This window comes from Aquarana catesbeiana, linkage group LG03, assembly GCF_042186555.1.
Source record: "Aquarana catesbeiana isolate 2022-GZ linkage group LG03, ASM4218655v1, whole genome shotgun sequence".
Lineage (NCBI taxonomy): Eukaryota > Metazoa > Chordata > Amphibia > Anura > Ranidae > Aquarana > Aquarana catesbeiana.
In genome coordinates this window covers 149204875-149223808 of record NC_133326.1, presented here as the reverse complement: position 1 = coordinate 149223808, position 18934 = coordinate 149204875, and the positions used below count along the sequence as shown (strand labels likewise).

Below are 18934 nucleotides of genomic sequence, written 5' to 3'. Positions count from 1 at the left end.
TTTAGTCACATCTGCTAGTACTTCTGGTATTTGTAGTAGGCTTTCGTTAAGTCACCAGAAGCGATGTCTGGGTGAGTGAGTATCTGATAGGCGATAACTCAGGAATATTGGTGCATGATCTGACCATGTCCTGTTGCCGATTGATGTTTGTTCAACAGCATGAAGTTGTGAATGAGGAATCATGAAATAGTCTATTCTGGTATAGATTTGATGTATGTGGGAATAAAAGGAGAAGTCCTTCTCTCCTGTATGTTGTAATCGCCATACGTCTATCAGTTGTGAGTTAAGGAACGTTTTAGCTATCCTTTTAAGTTGGTTCGGTGGTACTGATGTTGTGCCTGACGACGTGTCCATAGAGGGGATCAAGGGGGTATTAAAGTCTCCTCCTAGGATCAAGTGTCCCTCTCTAAAGTCTCGTAGTTTCTCTAGTGTTTCTTGTAGGAATGTGGCTTGTTGTTCATTGGGGGCATACAGGGTTGCCAGTGTTACTTTTATAGTTCCAATTGTGCCTTTGAGGAAGATGTATCTTCCTGTCGGGTCTATCGAGGAACTCTGGAGTTGCCATGGGATCTTACTTGAAATGAGGATGGAGACACCTTTAGATTTGGAGTCTGGATTCATAGAGTGGAAGGCAGTCGGGAAGTGTCTATTTTGTAAGTATGGCAGTCTGTTGGTCTTAAAATGTGTCTCTTGGAGGAAAGCTATGTCTGTACGGTTTCGTTTTAAGTCGTTTAGTAACATGCGTCTCTTCTCAGGTATGTTAAGTCCTTTTACATTAAGGGACATCACATTGATCTTGCTTACAGCCATATTGTATTGGGATGGGGGAAGAGGGAGAAGAGAGGGGGAGGGAGGGTAGGGATGAAGCTGGGGGAGGAAGGGGAGGGTAAGTATAGAGATAAAAGAGGAGAGTTAGAAAAATGAGAGTAACCAGAAAATTTACCAAACACAGACAGGGCCTAGAGTCCTGTCTATAGTCTTTCCCCCTAGATTAAGGGGGTGTTATTTCTGCATATAACTGCCAGGGGACACAAATTTTGCCCCCCGCAGATATATGCTGGCCTAGTTGGAAGCGAGGTAGGACAAGGCTCAGAGAACCGAGCTTCCCGTCCATCCCCCCGTCCCAGCATGTCCAACAAAGTTAATCCTGAAAAAAGCTATGCATTTCGTTTGATCATTGAGTCTCTAAAGTTCTATAATACCAAACAGATAACCCTTGTGGTTGGTTTTTTGTAATGTAACTGAGTATAAACAAAATTAAAACCTCAATATAAACTTAAACGTGTATATAGCTTAACCTGGGTTAAATTCTCCTTACGCCATCCAATGACAGTTATCTCATATCCTCTCCTGTTGGTTTTGTCTGAGATATCTAACACATTTAAACCTTTCTGTGTGCAAATATGTATATTATCTTAAAAAATGAAAGTCCTGCATGAGGTGTCATTCCATGGTTACCGGGCAGGCATCTCATCACTCCACCAAAGAGGAGCCGAAATGCCCTCCCACTGAACCATCTCATACCGGTTCTGTAAGCCATCATATCACCTGTATTTGGGTAAGAGCAAGTGTTTATGGGTATCCCATGGCTGTCTCTTTTCCATTATTGATGCCGGAACAGCAAACTGAAATTCCTCGTAGACCCTCAGGGTGGCCACAGGTAGTTCCGTAGGTTTAAGCACATCTCTAGGTAGTAAAAGTGATCAGCTTTGCTTACCAGCGTTGTGGTTTCACAGATTAGGGTAACAGTCCCTGGGTCGTGTGGTTTCCATTGAATGTGTCCTGTTTAAGGGCGTAGTCTCCATCTTACTCTGTGAGTCACTTTAAAAGCCGCTCAGAAAATGGGCTCCTCTGAGTGTCCCATAAGGTCTGTTGATCCTGGGCGGATTAGTGCTCCCTATAGGGAAGGTTTAACCCATACATTCCAATCTTAAAAAGAACAAAAAACTCGGTCACTGTTACTTTGACCAGGAAGAAAAAAGTGATTTTTTGGAAATGAAATTCCTAAACTTTACAAGGGGTGTTCATGTTTCAGGACTCGCGTGTGTCTTCTTGGGAAGAGGCCCTGGATTGACGGCGGTTTCTTTGCCGTCTTGGTTGGAAGCTCTGTCCCATGTTAGGCGCAGCTAGCCGTCCAGGTGGTCTTGGGAGAGGGCCCAGCCAGTCTGGTACAGCGATTGGATCTGCATCCAGGAAGGTGAATAAGGCTGGTAGTGCATCTGGTTTGCGGAGAGTGAAAGACCTCTGATTTTTTCTAAATGTGGCAGACAGAGGATATCCCCATCTATATGTCGCACCCTTTCGCCTGGCCAAGTCCAGAAGGGGTTTCATTATCGCACGTCTCTGTAAAGTTGCACGCGAGAGGTCCGGAAGAATTTTGACTGTAGCCCCATCTAGCTCCGGATCTTCCGCTTCCCAGGCCTTCCGCAGGATCTGCTCTTTATGAATATAGTGGTGGATCCTACAGATCACATCTCTGGGTCTCAGGGGGTCAGTAGGTTTAGGGCCTAAGGCCCTGTGGATCCTGTCTATTTCAATGCGGTCAGGTAGGTCAATCCCTGGGAGGCTGCGGAAGATGGCCACAGCTGTATCCATCAAATCCTCCGGTCCCGTAGCTTCTGGTAGACCCCGGAGTCGCAAGTTGTTCCTGCGACTCCGGTCCTCAATTTCCTCCAATCTCAATGCTTGTTCTTGTAGTGCCTCTGTGTGCGTCTCCTGTTTGCTTTCTATGGCTGACATGCGACGTTCCAATGTCACCAGGGAGCTCTCCCCTGCCTCTATTCTGGAGTTTAAGGCGCGCACCTCAGCTTTTACAGTTTGCATTTCTTTCCTATGTGATGCTTCTACTGTTGCTATGAGGGCTGTAATGTCAGCTTTAGTGGGTAGTGCTAGCAATATGGAGCGCAGATCCTCATCTCCTCTGGGGATTTGAGAAACGGGTTGAGATGACTCACCGAGGCCAAAGCGGAGATCCGGAGGGAGGCCATCATAACCGCCTGCTTGTGAATCTCCCTGCGGTGACACAGATCCGCCCGCTGTCTGTCTCTCTGCGCGGTCTCCTCGTGGCGCCGCCATCTTGAATTCCGGCGAGCCGAGAAGGGAGAGCTGAAATCGCCTCCTTAGTTCGTTAGGAGAGGGCTGCTGTGGGGTTATTTTAGGCTGTTTACCGCTCCTCTTCCCGGTTCTCTTTCTGGATGATTGCATAGCTTGCAAAAAACGGCTGGATTAGCTGCGGTGAGGGGAGACGGCCGGGAGCTCACACAACTCACGTCCCTATTCAGCCATGTCCAGGCCACGCCCCCCTTTTTCTCTTTTTAACACACGCTGTATATTTATTGAGTTGGTAGGCTGTCAGTGGAAAAATGTGCTATTTTTTTTTGTTATTGTTCAATAATTCAGGACCAAGCTAAAACCTTATTTTCTCTTCCTAATACAGTTGTGCTCATAAGTTTACATACCCTGGCAGAATTTATGATTTCTTGGCCATTTTTCAGAGAATATGTATGATAACACAAAAACATTTCTTTCACTCATGGTTATGCCCTGTACACACGATAGGATTTTCTGATGGAAAATGTGTAATAGGACCTTGTTGTCGGAAATTCCGACCGTGTGTAGGCTACATCACACATTTTCCATAGGAATACCCAACACACAAAGTTTGAGAGCTTGCTTTAAAATTTCTGACAACAAAATCCATTGTCGGAAATTCCGATCGTGTGTACACAAATCTGCTGCACAAAGTGCCACGCATGCTCAGAATAAATTAAGAGACGAAAGCTATTGGCTACTGCCCCGTTTATAGTCCCGATGTACGTGTTTTACGTCACCGAATTCAGAACGATCGGGTTTTCCGACAACTTTGCGTGACCGTGTGTATGCAAGACAAGTTTGAGCCAACATTCGTCAGAAAAAATCCATGGATTTTGTTGTCGGAATGTCCGATCAATGTCCGACCGTGTGTACAGGGCATAAGTGTTTGGCTGAAGCCATTTATTATCAATCAACTGTGTTTAATCTGTTTAAATCACAATGGCAAACACTAACCATGAGTGAAAGAAAAGTTTTTGTGTTATCATTCATATTCTCTGAAAAATGGCCAAGAAATCATAAATTCTGCCAGTACAGTATATGTAAACTTATGAGCACAACTGTATATATACAGTATATTTAGTTAGCTTTATTGTCCTGTTATCTGACCATTACACTTAAGCCCACTGTTTAAGGATGCATTAGAGCAGGGGCGTCCAAATGGTTGACCTTTCTGGGCCACATTGGAAGAAGAGGAATTGTCTTGGGCCAAACATAGAATACACTAACAATAAGGATAGCTGATGAGCAGAAAAAGTCAGGCAGATCACAAGTTAAGCTTTTGCCAACAAATATATTTGCTGGCAAAAGCTGATGACATGAATAAGGCATGATTGTGAAGAGTGGAATATTTTTCTTTGGGAAGATAAAACTTCAGTAAACAGACACTGCCAAATTTTTCTTCAGCCACATGTGTTTGCTAGGTGTAAATGCATTAGAGAGTTCTGACCTTACTTATGTTCATGATGACAACAGTTTTACTGGACAGGAAGTGATTGAGGAAAAATCTGCAAAAGGAACACAAACATCAATAAAAAGGAAACATGGGGTTCTAGCCTTCCCCTACTCCACCCAAATAAGCACATTTTTACTTCTCAAAATTCTTGTTACTGTGACAGGGCATGAAGCAGAACAAGATTTGAAGGGACATCTTTTAAGTGGGGATAAAGTCATCAACAAATACATTCTTTCTAGCACAGTGAGAGATAGTCTCAACCCCTGTTAGAATGTTATTACTGTCTCTGTCTTCTTTTCTACATGATATTGTGCCTCTAATTTCCTGATGAGTGAGGGGAAATCTCTGCATTAGTGAGTCTAACCCTTTGCCACCCTCTTTAAAAAGTATTTTGAATAGAGTTGGGCTTTAATGTGTATATTTGGGTTGGGTTTATTTCATAAAATATTATTGTGTGCACAATGAAAATGTATGTTTTCACTTGGAATTGGGAAGAGGACCTTGGACGCACCTTCGACGTAGTAGATTGGTCTGAGATCTGGTTAGCGACTAAAGCATCTTCGCCCAATATGCTCACTATGGAAGCTAACTACAAGGTACTAACGTGCTGGTACCTAGTTCCTTTTAGAATAGCCTAATCTGTCCCCAACTATTCAGCTCTTTGTTTCCAGGGCTGTGCGGAACAAGGCACGTATATGCATATATGGCGGACTTGTTCATTAGTCCAAACTTTTTGGAAAGGTATTTTGGCTCTTGCATCTGGAATGTTTGACCTATTGATACAGCCAGAACCATCAAATGCTCAAGCCAGATATTTTGACACATAAGCAATTCAAACTTTGTATTTAACTCCTTACAGCTGCAAAATAAACAATAGCTAAGGCATGGAAATCCTCTTTTTTAGTCGTAGCTGAAGCGAAACATAGCGTAAACCACACAATGATACGCGCCAAAATGGAAGCAATCGAAAGGGACCAGATTTCCAAATTCGACACAGTCTGGCAGCCCTGGATCAAATACTGCTTACCAGCGAACTTTGATGAAACGGTCCCCCTGTCATGGTAGCTGTAAACCACATCAATCCCACTGCGTGTCTCGTTGGCAGTCAGGTCACCCCTGGGGATTCCTTCTCTTTTTATCTCTCCTCCCATCTTTCCCTTCTCTCTTTCTTTTGTTCATGTAGCTCTTCACTTTTTGCACAATAAAAGCTTTTTTATTGCATGACGCAACTCAGCCTGACATTGACAGGCTCTTTTGCCATGTCCGTGCCTCTTTTACTCCTAAAAGCCTAGAGCACCACACCTACTCAATAGTCTTTACCAGACCTATACTAGTAACAAGCACAGCTCTCAATATCAAGACTCCCAAACCAACTCTGATAATACAATAGATTCACCACAGGTCCTACAGTGTTTCAATCTGTCTTTATTGTTCACCTACTCTCATTTTGTAGCGACCTCACCACTAAGCCTGATAAGTTTGTAATATAACTGATTAGCATTATTCATCTCTGCTACATGATTTTTGTTACTATGTATAATGCCAAATGGCAAAGTTATTCTGACTACTAAATGTACTCCTTATTAACCACTTCCCGTCCGGCTGTCATATAGGCCGGGCGGGAAGTTGTAACTAACAAGTACATTCCCATCCTGACTGGACATCATATAACATCCTGTTAGGAAGCGCCGATTGCAGGGCCACGCAGTGGCGTGATCTGTCACTGGCTGCGGGCACAGAACTTGCCGCTGGCTCACAGACGGTGCTATGTGACTGCCGTGATGAATCATAGCAGGTCACATGACAGTTGTACACAATGGATGGCTTCCTTTCATCCCATCCATTGTGTACGATTGTGTTGCTATCTGTGATTGGTAAGTTTGATCACATGGTACAGACAGGGCCAATCACAGCTCATCTGTACCATGTGATTAGGTTTGACCAATCACAGCTAATCACAACAAATCAGACTGAATGATTCATTTTATTCAGTATAATGTAATTCACTGCTATAAGCAAACATAATGTGTAAAAAAAAAAATTTGAATAAAATAATAAAAAATATCCTGATCACTTCCCCACAGTAGTACAATTTTACTATGGTAACATTAAATTGCTCTAGTCACAGTGTGTTAAAAAAAAAATAAAAAAAGTAAAAAACGTACTAAAAAAAAAAGTTGAACTTTTTTTCGTACTGTCACCAGTCAGTGTCCCTGATCGATCAATTTTCAGATATACTGTATACCATAATTTGTGGACTCTCTAATTTTACCTCAGACAAATAATATACACTGATTTGGGTTATTTTCACCAAAGAAATGTAGCAGAATACCTTTTGAGCTAAATTTATGTAGAACAATTTGCAGAATTTTATAACAGAAACGAAGAAAAGTGTATTTTTTTTCAAAATGTTTAGTCTTTTTTTGTTTATTTAGCAAAAAAAACAGTGGTGATTAAATACCACCAAAAGAAAGCTCTATTTACAGTGGGGACGGAAAGTATTCAGACCCCCTTAAATTTTTCACTCTTTGTTATATTACAGCCATTTGCTAAAATCATTTAAGTTCATTTTTCTCCTCATTAATGTACACACAGCACCCCATATTGACAGAAAAACATAGAATTGTTGACATTTTTGCAGATTTATTAAAAAAGAAAAACTGAAATATCACATGGTCCTAAGTATTCAGACCCTTTGCTGTGACACTCATATATTTAACGCAAGTGCTGTCCATTTCTTCTGATCATCCTTGAGATGGTTCTACACCTTCATTTGAGTCCAGCTGTGTTTGATTATACTGATTGAACTTGATTAGGAAAGGCACACACCTGTCTATATAAGATCTTACAGCTCACAGTGCATGTCAGAGCAAATGAGAATCATGAGGTCAAAGGAACTGCTTGAAGAGCTCAGAGACAGAATTGTGGCAAAGCACAGATCTGGCCAAGGTTACAAAAAAATTTCTGCTACACTTAAGGTTCCTAAGAGCACAGTGGCCTCCATAATCCTTAAATGGAAGACGTTTGGGACAACCAGAACCCTTCCTAGAGCTGGCCGTCCGGCCAAACTGAGCTATTGGGGGAGAAGAGCCTTGGTGAGAGAGGTAAAGAAGAACCCAAAGATCACTGTGGCTCAGCTCCAGAGATACAGTTGGGAGATGGGAGAAAGTTGTAGAAAGTCAACCATCACTGCAGCTCTCCACCAGTCGGAGCTTTATGGCAGAGTGGCCCGACGGAAGCCTCTCCTCAGTGCAAGACACATGAAAGCCCGCATGGAGTTTGCTAAAAAACACCTGAAGGACTCTAAGATGGTGAGAAATAAGATTCTCTGGTCTGATGAGACCAAGATAGAACTTTTTGGCCTTAATTCTAAGCGGTATGTGTGGAGAAAACCAGGCACTGCTCATCACCTGTCCAATACAGTCCCAACAGTGAAGCATGGCGGTGGCAGCATCATGCTGTGGAGGTGTTTTTCAGCTGCAGGGACAGGACGACTGGTTGCAATCGAGGGAAAGATGAATGTGGCCAAGTACAGGGATATCCTGGACGAAAACCTTCTCCAGAGTGCTCAGGACCTCAGACTGGGCCAAAGGTTTACCTTCCAATAAGACAATGACCCTAAGCACACAGCTAAAATAATGAAGGAGTGGCTTCACAATAACTCTGTGACTGTTCTTGAATGGCCCAGCCAGAGCCCTGACTTAAACCCAATTGAGCATCTCTGGAGAGACCTAAAAATGGCTGTCCACCAACGTTTACCATCCAACCTGACAGAACTGGAGAGGATCTGCAAGGAGGAATGGCAGAGGATCCCCAAATCCAGGTGTGAAACACTTGTTGCATTTTTCCCAAAAAGACTCATGGCTGTATTAGATCAAAAGGGTGCTTCTACTAAATACTGAGCGAAGGGACCATGTGATATTTCAGTTTTTCTTTTTTAATAAATCTGCAAAAATGTCAACAATTCTGTGTTTTCTGTCAATATGGGGTGCTGTGTGTACATTAATGAGGAAAAAATTAACTTAAATGATTTTAGCAAATGGCTGCAATATAACAAAGAGTGAAAAATGTAAGGGGGTCTGAATACTTTCCGTCCCTACTGTATGTGAAAAAAGTGATTAAAATGTTGTTTGGGTACAGTGTTGCATGACTGTGAAATTGTTATTCAAAATGTGACATCACTGAAGGCTAAAAATTGGCCTGAGCAGGAAGGGGAAGAAAGTGTCCTGTATTGAAATGGTTACTCCGCATAGAGCAACCTTGTTAATGTTTTCATGTATGCTTCCTTTTTTGTTACTCTGAATTTTCAATTAATTTTTAATAAAACTGTTTGAACAAGGAAAATTCACAGTTGTATTACGACCAGGTGCGTAGTTGTTATAGGTAAACAGAAAATGAGGGTTTCACATGCCTTCTGTAGCACTCCACTCTCATATAGCTTAGAAAACCCCAGTTCATCCAACACTGGCACACAAGGAAAGGATATGTCCCTTTGCCCCACTGTGGGATGAGTAGTGGTTTGTAGTTCTAGTTTGCATCAGCCTAAAAAAGTAAATAAACTTCTATTTCAAACTGAATTTGTATCTAATATATACATTTATTTCAAAATAGGGATATCTATGGACAGCAGTATTACTATTTTTTTCAATAATGTATTTTTTGAGTCAATGTACTGGAGATATTGCATGTGTCAATGGATAATAAAAAGCACAAGTGAGGTTTCTTTAAACTGTTCCTCATCACTCAATTTACTGGTAGAAAGCAGAGGTGACTTTATTAAATTTCATCATACACATTGCTGCAATAGACAAATCCCCTGATATAGGAAGAGTTCTTTCTGTGCAGAAGACTTACACAGTATGCAACATTTATCTCTTTTTCTTCCGGCAATATTTTAAAATAAATAAAATAAAATAAACACTGCCATTAGCATAGATTAATTGACCAGGGACTCCTAATGAGTTCTACATTTTTGGAGGCATATCCAAATAATGCATTCCTCTGACTTTCTGCTAATTAAATCATATCTGATTGGTAGAATTTCACTTGGTGTCTCTGCTGTGCCAAGCTCCCTTTTCTCTTTGAAAGATCTGATGAGAGCTGGTTTTGTTTTCACAGCTAATAGCTCCCCTGCTGCACTATCGGCATCTGCCTCGGTTTGCAAGAGTTTTATACACTTAACCCAGTGCAGTGAATGTATTGCCTTTGAGAGTTCCCATTAGAAAATGTTGCATATTTATAAAATAAAGTCAGAAACATGTATTTCTAATTCTTCTAGCGTCAGTGGAAAATTCACTGGCTTGCTGATTTTCTGTTCCAGTGGATTGACAGATCCTCAGTATGTGTAACGGATAATATTGAATTGATCTTTCTGAGCAGGCCAGCATTGGAATGGGCTTAAAAGCATCCCAATCATATAAATTATTTCTGCCCATCTATGTACTGAGGTTTGCAAAACGCAGCAGAACTATAATGTTTTTATTGTTATCAAAAGGTTAAGTGAGGTTCAGCAGCCCTATAAACGCCCACCAGCCCACATATATACTTGCTTACAACAACACTAAAAAACACCAGACTGCTAGTCTGGGTGCTAAAGTTGCTCATTCGTTGGCATGTTGGTTTCATTTGGCATGATAAGGCACACTTTGACCTGAGAAATATACGTGGTGAATCAAATTATTTTTTTAAATTACCCATTTCCCTTGTTGTACAGAGTTATTATGGTATGCCTGTGGTGAAAAGGAGCAATACACACACATACAATGCAAGTTCTTTATTTTGCCACTTATTTAAATTGAATGTACTCAGTATTTACAGTGCTTCTTTCATCTCAGTTTGATGTTTTAGATCATTAAAACACACGTGCAACTAGTTTTCCTACTTTCAATCTAGGCTACTTCCTATAAATGTCTATAACATGCATTTAGTTTAGACTATTAGTGCCCCAACAACATTCCAGGTGCTGCATTCAAGGATTCTGTCCTTCTTAAAGAAGAAGTATCACTTTTTTACAGTTCCCGATGGGTCAAAGTGTATGTAGTACTGTGTTCTATGTTTCTAGGAGTAATGCTAGCTTGGTTGGGCAGGCCACCTCTCCCCCTTTGGTCTACAGTGACCTAACACTGCAGCTGACTGCAGGACGAGTGTCAGTCTTCTGCTCTTAAGCACTGGCACAAGGAGTCAGCCTTACCTTCTTCTACATTCCTTGTGCCAGTGCTTGCCTTGTTAGCTGTGGTAATAGGTAGTCATGTGGGGGTTGGGGGGTGCCTTGTCTGACATTGCAAAGATCATTACAGGACATCTTGGAAAATAGGACAAAGTACTACTTTGTTCCATTGGAAACTGAACACTGCAAAAAAAAAAAAAAAAGTGACACTGCTTCTTTAAGCAACCCTAGGATTCTTTAAAGACACCTATGCACAGACTATGGACAATAAACTATTTGCATATCCTAACAAGCAAAAAAAAACCACACTCCTCCCCGACCTTTCTAACCGCAAGTGCTGTGGAGTATAGCATTCTCAAAAATCACAACAGATACTACGAAGTTGGGTTTTAAACACCTTACAGCACAAGGTCTTTTTTACAGGTTGGAAGGCTGAAAGCCTCTACTGCCAGAGGAAGTAAAAGCAGTGTGGTTACAGTGCCTTTGAACTTAGAAAATGAATTTGTTCACAGTGCCCGCAGCTTCAGAGATCAGCAAGGACTTATTTTTTTTAAATCTGTCTTTTACTCTTTTAGGGATATGTAAATATATTGCTGTCCAAAGCCTGGGCATAGGTGCTCTATAAAGGGGCGCATATCCCCAAACTCTGCACTAATATTTTTGCTGTCTTTTTATCAGGCATTAGAACACAAACAACCTATTACAGGATATCACTACAATTAATGGCAAATTTTTGAACATAGAACTGAAGTATTTCTGCATCCATACTTAACATCTCTCTGTTTTTTTCATTTATTTTTATTTTTTTACGAAATTTCTGTTGCAGACTAATATCCATTATATGTCTTACATAACAGAACTTCTACTTTAATGCAGTTAACACAATTGAGAAGAAAAAATTCTATTGCATATATGGCATGTAAAAAACAGTATGTTTGAGTTTCATGTAGGTTAGGTGGAGAATCAGTGGTGTCTAATTTGTGGGCCAATGCTTATTTAGACTTGTAGTTCTACAACATGTGACATAACCATTTTCAGTTTTAAGGAATTTTTGGATAAATGAATGTAGACTAATATAGATAATGTGTGTGTTTTGTTCTGTGTTTTAGATGTACAAGAAAAGAGAGATGCGAGCGTTCTCATGAGGCTCGAAGATTTGCGTCAGAGATGAAGCAATGTGTCAGATTGACCGTCCATCCTAACAATATCTCTGTCTCTCAGTATAATGTGCTGGTAAGAATCCTCTTAGTCTTTAGAACAGCATAAAGCAGTTTTTATATCTTTCCTAGGTACAGTGTATTATATATATACCAACAAAGAAACCTAACAACAAAGAGAATGGTAATTACTGTAGCTAAAGATTCAAGCTTATTAATTTAATAAATGTAATCATTTCCCCGAATTCATCATTATTTTCATTGTTAATGTGAAAAAACGGATCTATGTTGAATCATAGAAATTTACACTTGTAGAGTTATCTTTGGGAGAACAAAAGCAATTTGCTGGCGGATTTGCATTACAGCCAAACAATTGCTTCTGAATTGAATCTGCAGGAAGAGAGACCTATTATCTTGTGTATTAGGCCCCAGTGCAGGCTAGAAATTGAGGAAAGCCTCATGGGGGTTAAGCCATTCACAGGGAACAGAAAGCAGAGTAGGGCTCACATCAATTCATTACTATCGGACAAGAAGAACTGTACCTGCATTTAAATGATTGGCCACCTTTTCACTGCTGTATTGCAGAATTATTTTGGACAGGCTGAAATAAATTATAAGGTTATGTACCTTTTATATTGGTAGACTGGATAGGAAACAAATATTTTGTACAACTTTATATTTTTTTATATTTCTGTTTCCCAAACCATTACTAATACTTTTCCTATTGTCCTAAGCCAAAGACAAGCTGCTCTACTTTTGTTTGGCCTGTAACACATTGCTGGTATTTGACACCACTTAAAATCAATAATAATGCTGTCAGTTGTAAATAATTACTGCAGGACACCTTGATACACTGAAAATAACTGCATACTTTACCTGTAAACAAATATGAGGAGAATTGTTCACAAACATATACATTCTATACTTTGATAATATAATTGTGCTGCATTTGCTACAGCCCTTATACTGGCATATCAATCCTGTGTCTAACACTATTTAGTAACATAAAGCGAGCTGCAAATACCACTCAGCCAGAAACATATAAATACTGAAGCCATATTCCATGTGGTGGATCATATAATAATTGAAATTGCTGGTATATAAAGATTGATGGTTGTATTCATGATTCCTAATTAATATGTTAAATTACACATTCGATTATTTAATAAGGCAAAAGGCAAAGTGTGGCAGCCCATGGAAACAAAGCTTCAATCAGTTTGGATTGTTCTAAATGCTCTAAATGAGTAAAGAAGAATGCTACATAGTTCCTATCACTTACTTTACATTGCACATCATCATTGTTCTTTGCATCCCCTTTTATATAATTGATGTGATCTGCTGGTTATGTTGGGAATAAAATAGGGCATATAATTATGGGCCCTTGGATTACCCCATATTCAAAGATATACTTGAAGTATAACTTTTTAGGTAACGGAGATAGCAACTATGAAACCTCTGATGTGATCCCTTTGTGTGTAGACATGTATTGTGCTCTGCCATACACTGACCAATCCATTGTTATTGATTCATTTGTTGCAGGTTAAATGCTGGTCAGTACTGTATATACAATTACCTAAACTGGCATCATGAATAAAACACAAGTGCTCCCACAGGTGCCTTCACATTGCTTTCCTCAACTGCAAGAGCCCCATAGCTCAGGACTCCTTAATATGCCAATCTTGACTTTTCCAAGGAATATCAAACACTGCCCTGTAACTTATTTTTGAGGTTGCACATCATTATACATAACTAATAGAGAGTTGCAGGAAATGGAAGCATTTGGGTCAGAGCTAAGTTTTCATTGGGGAGTGTAAGATTTGCATTTAAGAACACTTTAGATTTTGGGGCTCCTAGCGTGCTTAAAAGGCACAGGAAGGTATATGGGTGCTTACCCTTTATTTTTGCTGGAACTTTATTTAAAATTATGTACTTCCATTATGTACTACGGAAAAGAATACATAACATTAAGTTAAAGTGTATCAAAAGCCAAAACCTTTTTTTAGTTTTAGATAGAGTGGTGAGGGGTAGAAATTCCGATCAGGTTTTTACAGTTGTTTTTGCCCCTGCTTGGGAGATTTCAACTCTTCCTTACTCTATCAAAAATAAGTTAGACATTAAAGGTTTGGTTCACTTAACTGTCCTTGCAGGTAGGAAGTACCAGTGGCTAAAAACAAACTCTACACCTATGACTAAAGTTGAATAATGTCTTTGCTTTATGTGTAGGCTATTTGCTCACATCCCAAAGCCATGTCAAAATCTCTAAGAGATGGTGTTTCCCCAACCTGCATGTTTCTTGGACAGTGCTAAAATGCTCCCAGCTGTTGATGCTGTCCCACATAATCACAGGAGCTCTTCCTCTCTCCAGTTTAAAACCCCCATGCATGCCCTGCCTCCCCATAACATTGGTTCTGAGCTCAGAGCTGCTGCACTGAGGGGATAGCAAACCCGGGCATGCACTGGGTTTTGAATTAAAGAGAGAGCATGCTCCTGTGATGGTGGGGGTGAGCATCATCAGCTGGGAGCATCTTGGCAACATCCTAACCACAAGGCAGAATGGGGGAACACCAACTCAAGAAAGAGCATTATTCAACTTTAGTCAAAGCTGCACAGATTTTTTTTTCTACAGGTTACCCTTAACAGCATAGGTCATTTTTGGCAATACTTGGTTTTCCGTACTTGGTTTTTAGTACCAATAACCTGGCAACAGGTAGTTTTCACCTTAGGATATGTTGTGCAATAAAAAATTTAAAAAAGTAAGGTTTCCCTCTATACCTCTTGTATCTAATCTTAACCTGGCCCTAAAGCTGATACCTTCCTTACTCCTAGAGTGTAACCTAGTGGGTAAGGGTTAAAACCTCTAACAATGTCTTTATGGCTGCCTGGGCCTTCCTGTCCAGGAAACCATATATTTAAATAAGTGCTTCTATCTCCCAGTGAATGGAGGGTGCCTTGGTGATGTCCCTCTCCCCTTCCCCAGGAGATGGGCCCATGACACCCTGTATTCACAGCAGAATCCACATTCTTTAAATTTGAATGATGCTGTTATTCAAACCAGAAGACTGAAGACGTCATATGGCAAAGAAGAAATACTGAATGGTGACAGCTTTAGGTTGAAGGTTGGTATTTCAACCTGGACTGAGAGGCATTTAAAAAAAAGAAAAAACGATCACGCGCTTTGGTTTTAAGGAAATGGTGGTGATTTAGAGTAAATTATATACTGTGTAACAGTCAAGGTAAATTGGGTTTAACAGCTAACATTTAGAGCACATCAGCCACTAGTGGGGTTGCCGATTTCTCCTAACTATCATTGTTACACCGGATGTTGTGTGATGTCAGAAAACTCCAGAAAAGTCCATTCAGCTAAAGATAATAGCACCACTTAATAACAAGTGGTCTTTCTGCCTTTGGCAATTGTATTTTTCAAAAATCTACACATTTAAAAAGCGTAATTGATTTTCTTTTGCAAAATGCACTTGATTGCAGTCTTCTGGAGTAATTATTTGCAGTAGAATTATTTTAAAGATGTACAAGATCTATTTTGAATGGATCTTTTGCTCAGAGCAGCGAAGAATAACAATACTATTTCAGCATAATGTGCTCATCCTTGAAACCGTCAATTTCTTTGTGCCGCTCATCTTTTCTTGGTCATTGCAGCCCAGTTGTATTTACATTGCATGGGGCATCGGCTTGTAGCAAATAATACTTTTGTGCTTGTTCCATTCTTTTACAACAACAAAAAAAATCACATCCAATATTGAGTGATATTGAACAACCTCGATAGTTAAACAGCAACATTGTCAAGACATTTTAATTATGTCTTATTTAAGCTTTCAGTTTTGGTTTTCCATCTTTTCATTCCTTTGAATATCAGGGATGGTTGCAAGGCACAGACCCTATTTCAGCTGTTTCTCTACATAGAGTATAGCGAAATATTTAAAAAGTATTAGATGAAAGACCTTTTCTCCTTAAAGCGGGAGTCCGGCGACCAATCTTTTTTTTTTTTTTTTAGGTCATTGAGACACTTTGCTAACCCCAAAATAATACTCACAGTTTGGGTGTAATATTTCCGCCTCTGTCTGTTTTCGTACTGAAGAATAACTTAAAAAATGTGATGCTGGCTGTTTCCATCTTGCTTGTGGGCATGTGAAGCCCACAAGCATTGATTTCCTGGATGCGGTGAATGCTGTTCATTCACAGCATGTTCACACGCATGATCATTGTTTCCGCACTGAATCTTGGGAAGCCTGACACTAAGCTCCCAGGAGACAGTGCGGCGCCGTGGAAAGGCAATAAATATGCCTACTCCCATGGGAGGAGAGACAGGAAGTGCCACAATAAAGTACAGAATAAAGGTAATTACAGCGATAAGAACATTTTTCGTGCGGCATTTGAACATCTATGCAATTAACTGAAGGGGGTAAGATTAAGTTAAAAATTTGAGTGGAACCCCGCTTTAATGGACAAGTATACTTTTAAAGCAAAACTGTCACTAGGAGGAAAACTGGGACTAGACTAATCCTATAAATGAAGACGCTTTATACTTCCCTCTCCTTTTGGAACTGTTGACACTGTTGCTATCCAACACTTCTAGTTGGGTCAAATTAAATGTCGGCCACTGGGCATTGTGTTTTTCTCCCTTTTGTAGCTACAGGACATTGTATTGGTTTTGGGGTCAGGAACACTACAGGGCATAGTAGTGATACAGAGATCAAACATACTAGAGGACACAGTAGTGATATAGACGTCAGGCACACTACAAGACACAGTAGTGATATATTGGTCAGATACAGTGGTGGATACAGTAGTGATATAGGAGTCAGGCACACTACAGAACACAATAGTAAATTAGGGGTCAGGCATACAACAAGGCACTTTAGTGATATTGGGGTCAATGAAAGGAACCATACCCTGCCAATGGGTCAGTGACCCTAGTGGCCTCGAGGCTACTTTTCTGTGAGATATCACTAGGTCTTGACCCTCAGGAGGTCACAGGAGAAGGGCAACTATGATTCAGAGACAGACATGTAAGAGTAGTCAAGATCCAGGAAGAATTTGATGCAGGCAGCAAGCATAAGTAGTCAAAGTCCAGGCAGCAGGTGGCAGTTGAACGTCAGCAATCTGAGTTAGCAATGAGTAAGGAAAAAAAACGATAGTCTCAATAACAAGGTAGCTTATGAGAATTCACAACATGATGATCATGAGGGAAGGAGCTTAAATAACCTCTTAGGCCTATGTGAAAACATGTGCACAAAAAGTCCATGATGCATGACACACTGCGAGTGGACAGGATGGGCCATGCCTTTGGATATACAAATGCCCTTCCTATAAGTACTATAACACTGGCACTTCCAGAAGTGTCAGGTAGCAGTACCCATTGCCCCTAAAGACAGCAAGGATTGAATTCACCACCCCCTGGATAGATGAGTGTAAAACTTCCTCAAGTCTCAGCTTTAAATAAAAAGTGTACTACTCTATTGTATACATACAAAGGTAGCCACAACTAAGCGCTGATCAGAAACATCCGGTGTGGATAAATTCTTAGATTGAGTCAATGTGATCAGATCATAATGCAGTTAATTGAAAACTGTAGTAAAATTAATAATGAGCAACAATAAAAAATCTCTTTGCATAGAAGGAAAGGCTGGTGCGACTAAATCACCATTTGCACAGTACCTTGTAAAAAAGCAGAATTGTAAGCTCCTGTATGAAGCAATTCTGCGGTGGTGAACACCTCATGGCTCCAGCAAACTCCACTGTGACAGGACAGAGGCCAGGTGGAGGGTCAGATATGTCCAAGCCGGGCTCCGGTGATGGGCGGCAAGTCAGCCGTGGAGAGTGGGAAGCCAGGGAGCAGTGTTACCAAGATCCGGCTGATGGAAGAGCATGACGTCATGCACTCGGAGATCCTGAAAGAGATTTGGAGTGCAGAGAGGTGAAGCGCAAACCGTAGGGAGAAAAGGAGATGTGAGGCTGTTGTCATGACAACACGTTTTGGGGTGTGGCCCTACTTCAGGTCGTGTGACAGGAGCAGCCAATGGGATATAAATAGGAAATGGAATGGGAGACAGCTGTGGGAAGTGTCATATTTTTAAAGGAACCATATCTGGTTTCACCACTGCAGCAAGACTTCCAATATTAAAGTTCCATATTATGATGAATATGTGGATATTTACCAATTCTGGTGGTCATAACAAAATGGGTGGTGAACGATCATTATGCAATAGAACAAAATAACAAGTGGACTCTACGTATTATCAACAAAAAACATTGAAAAATGTCCACATGATGCACAGTGTCCATATGTCATGACTAGCGATGAGCCGAACACCCCCGGACCCCAATAAAGTCTATGGGACTCGAACGTGAAAAATCAAAAGTTTTAAAGGCTAATATGCAAGTTATTGTCCTAAAAAGTCAATGCAAAAAAAAGTTTTAAAAACGGCCATTTTTTTGGGGAGCAGTGTATTTAATAATGCTTAACGTGAAAAAATAAAAGTGAAATATTTCTTTACATATCATACCTGGGGGGTGTCTATAGTATGCCTGTAAAGTGGAGCATGTTTCCCATGTTTAGAACAGTCCCTGTATAAAATGACATTTCTAAAGGAAAAAAGTCATTTAAAACTGCTTGCGGCTGTAATGTAATGTTACCCCCCCAGCCCATTAATGGGCCCTTTGGGTCTGGTATGGATATTAAGGTGAACCCCGCACCCACATTTTTAAAAAAAGGCGTGGGACCCCCAGGCCCTATATACTCTGAACAGCAGCAGTATACAGGCGGTCCCCGGGTTACAAACAAGATAGGGACTGTAGGTTTGTTCTTAAGTTGAATCTGTTTGCAATTTGGAACAGGTACATTTTCTAAGTGTAGCTCCAGCCAAAAGAATCTATTTAAAAGCTTTTTGGATAACATAGGGAAGGGTTATCATCACCCCTGTAACATTTGTTTTGCTGTCTGTGCCCCTGTTCAGAAGATTTTATCTCACTTTCTGTCCCAATGAGAATTGGATTTTGAAAATGTTGGGTTGTTGTAGAAACAAGGATTGGTGATAAAGCATCAGTGGA

At 40.5% G+C, this 18934-nt stretch overlaps 1 protein-coding gene across 2 annotated transcripts in view; it reads left to right on the top strand.

The window, feature by feature from the left end:
* PLXNA4 (plexin A4) overlaps positions 1-18934 on the top strand; it is a 1066226-nt gene that overhangs the window by 716900 nt on the left and 330392 nt on the right. For both annotated transcript variants that reach the window (XM_073619416.1, XM_073619417.1), the window contains exon 6: positions 11822-11945. In XM_073619416.1, the coding sequence (XP_073475517.1) occupies positions 11822-11945 (124 nt within the window). The remainder of the gene's footprint in view (positions 1-11821; positions 11946-18934) is intronic.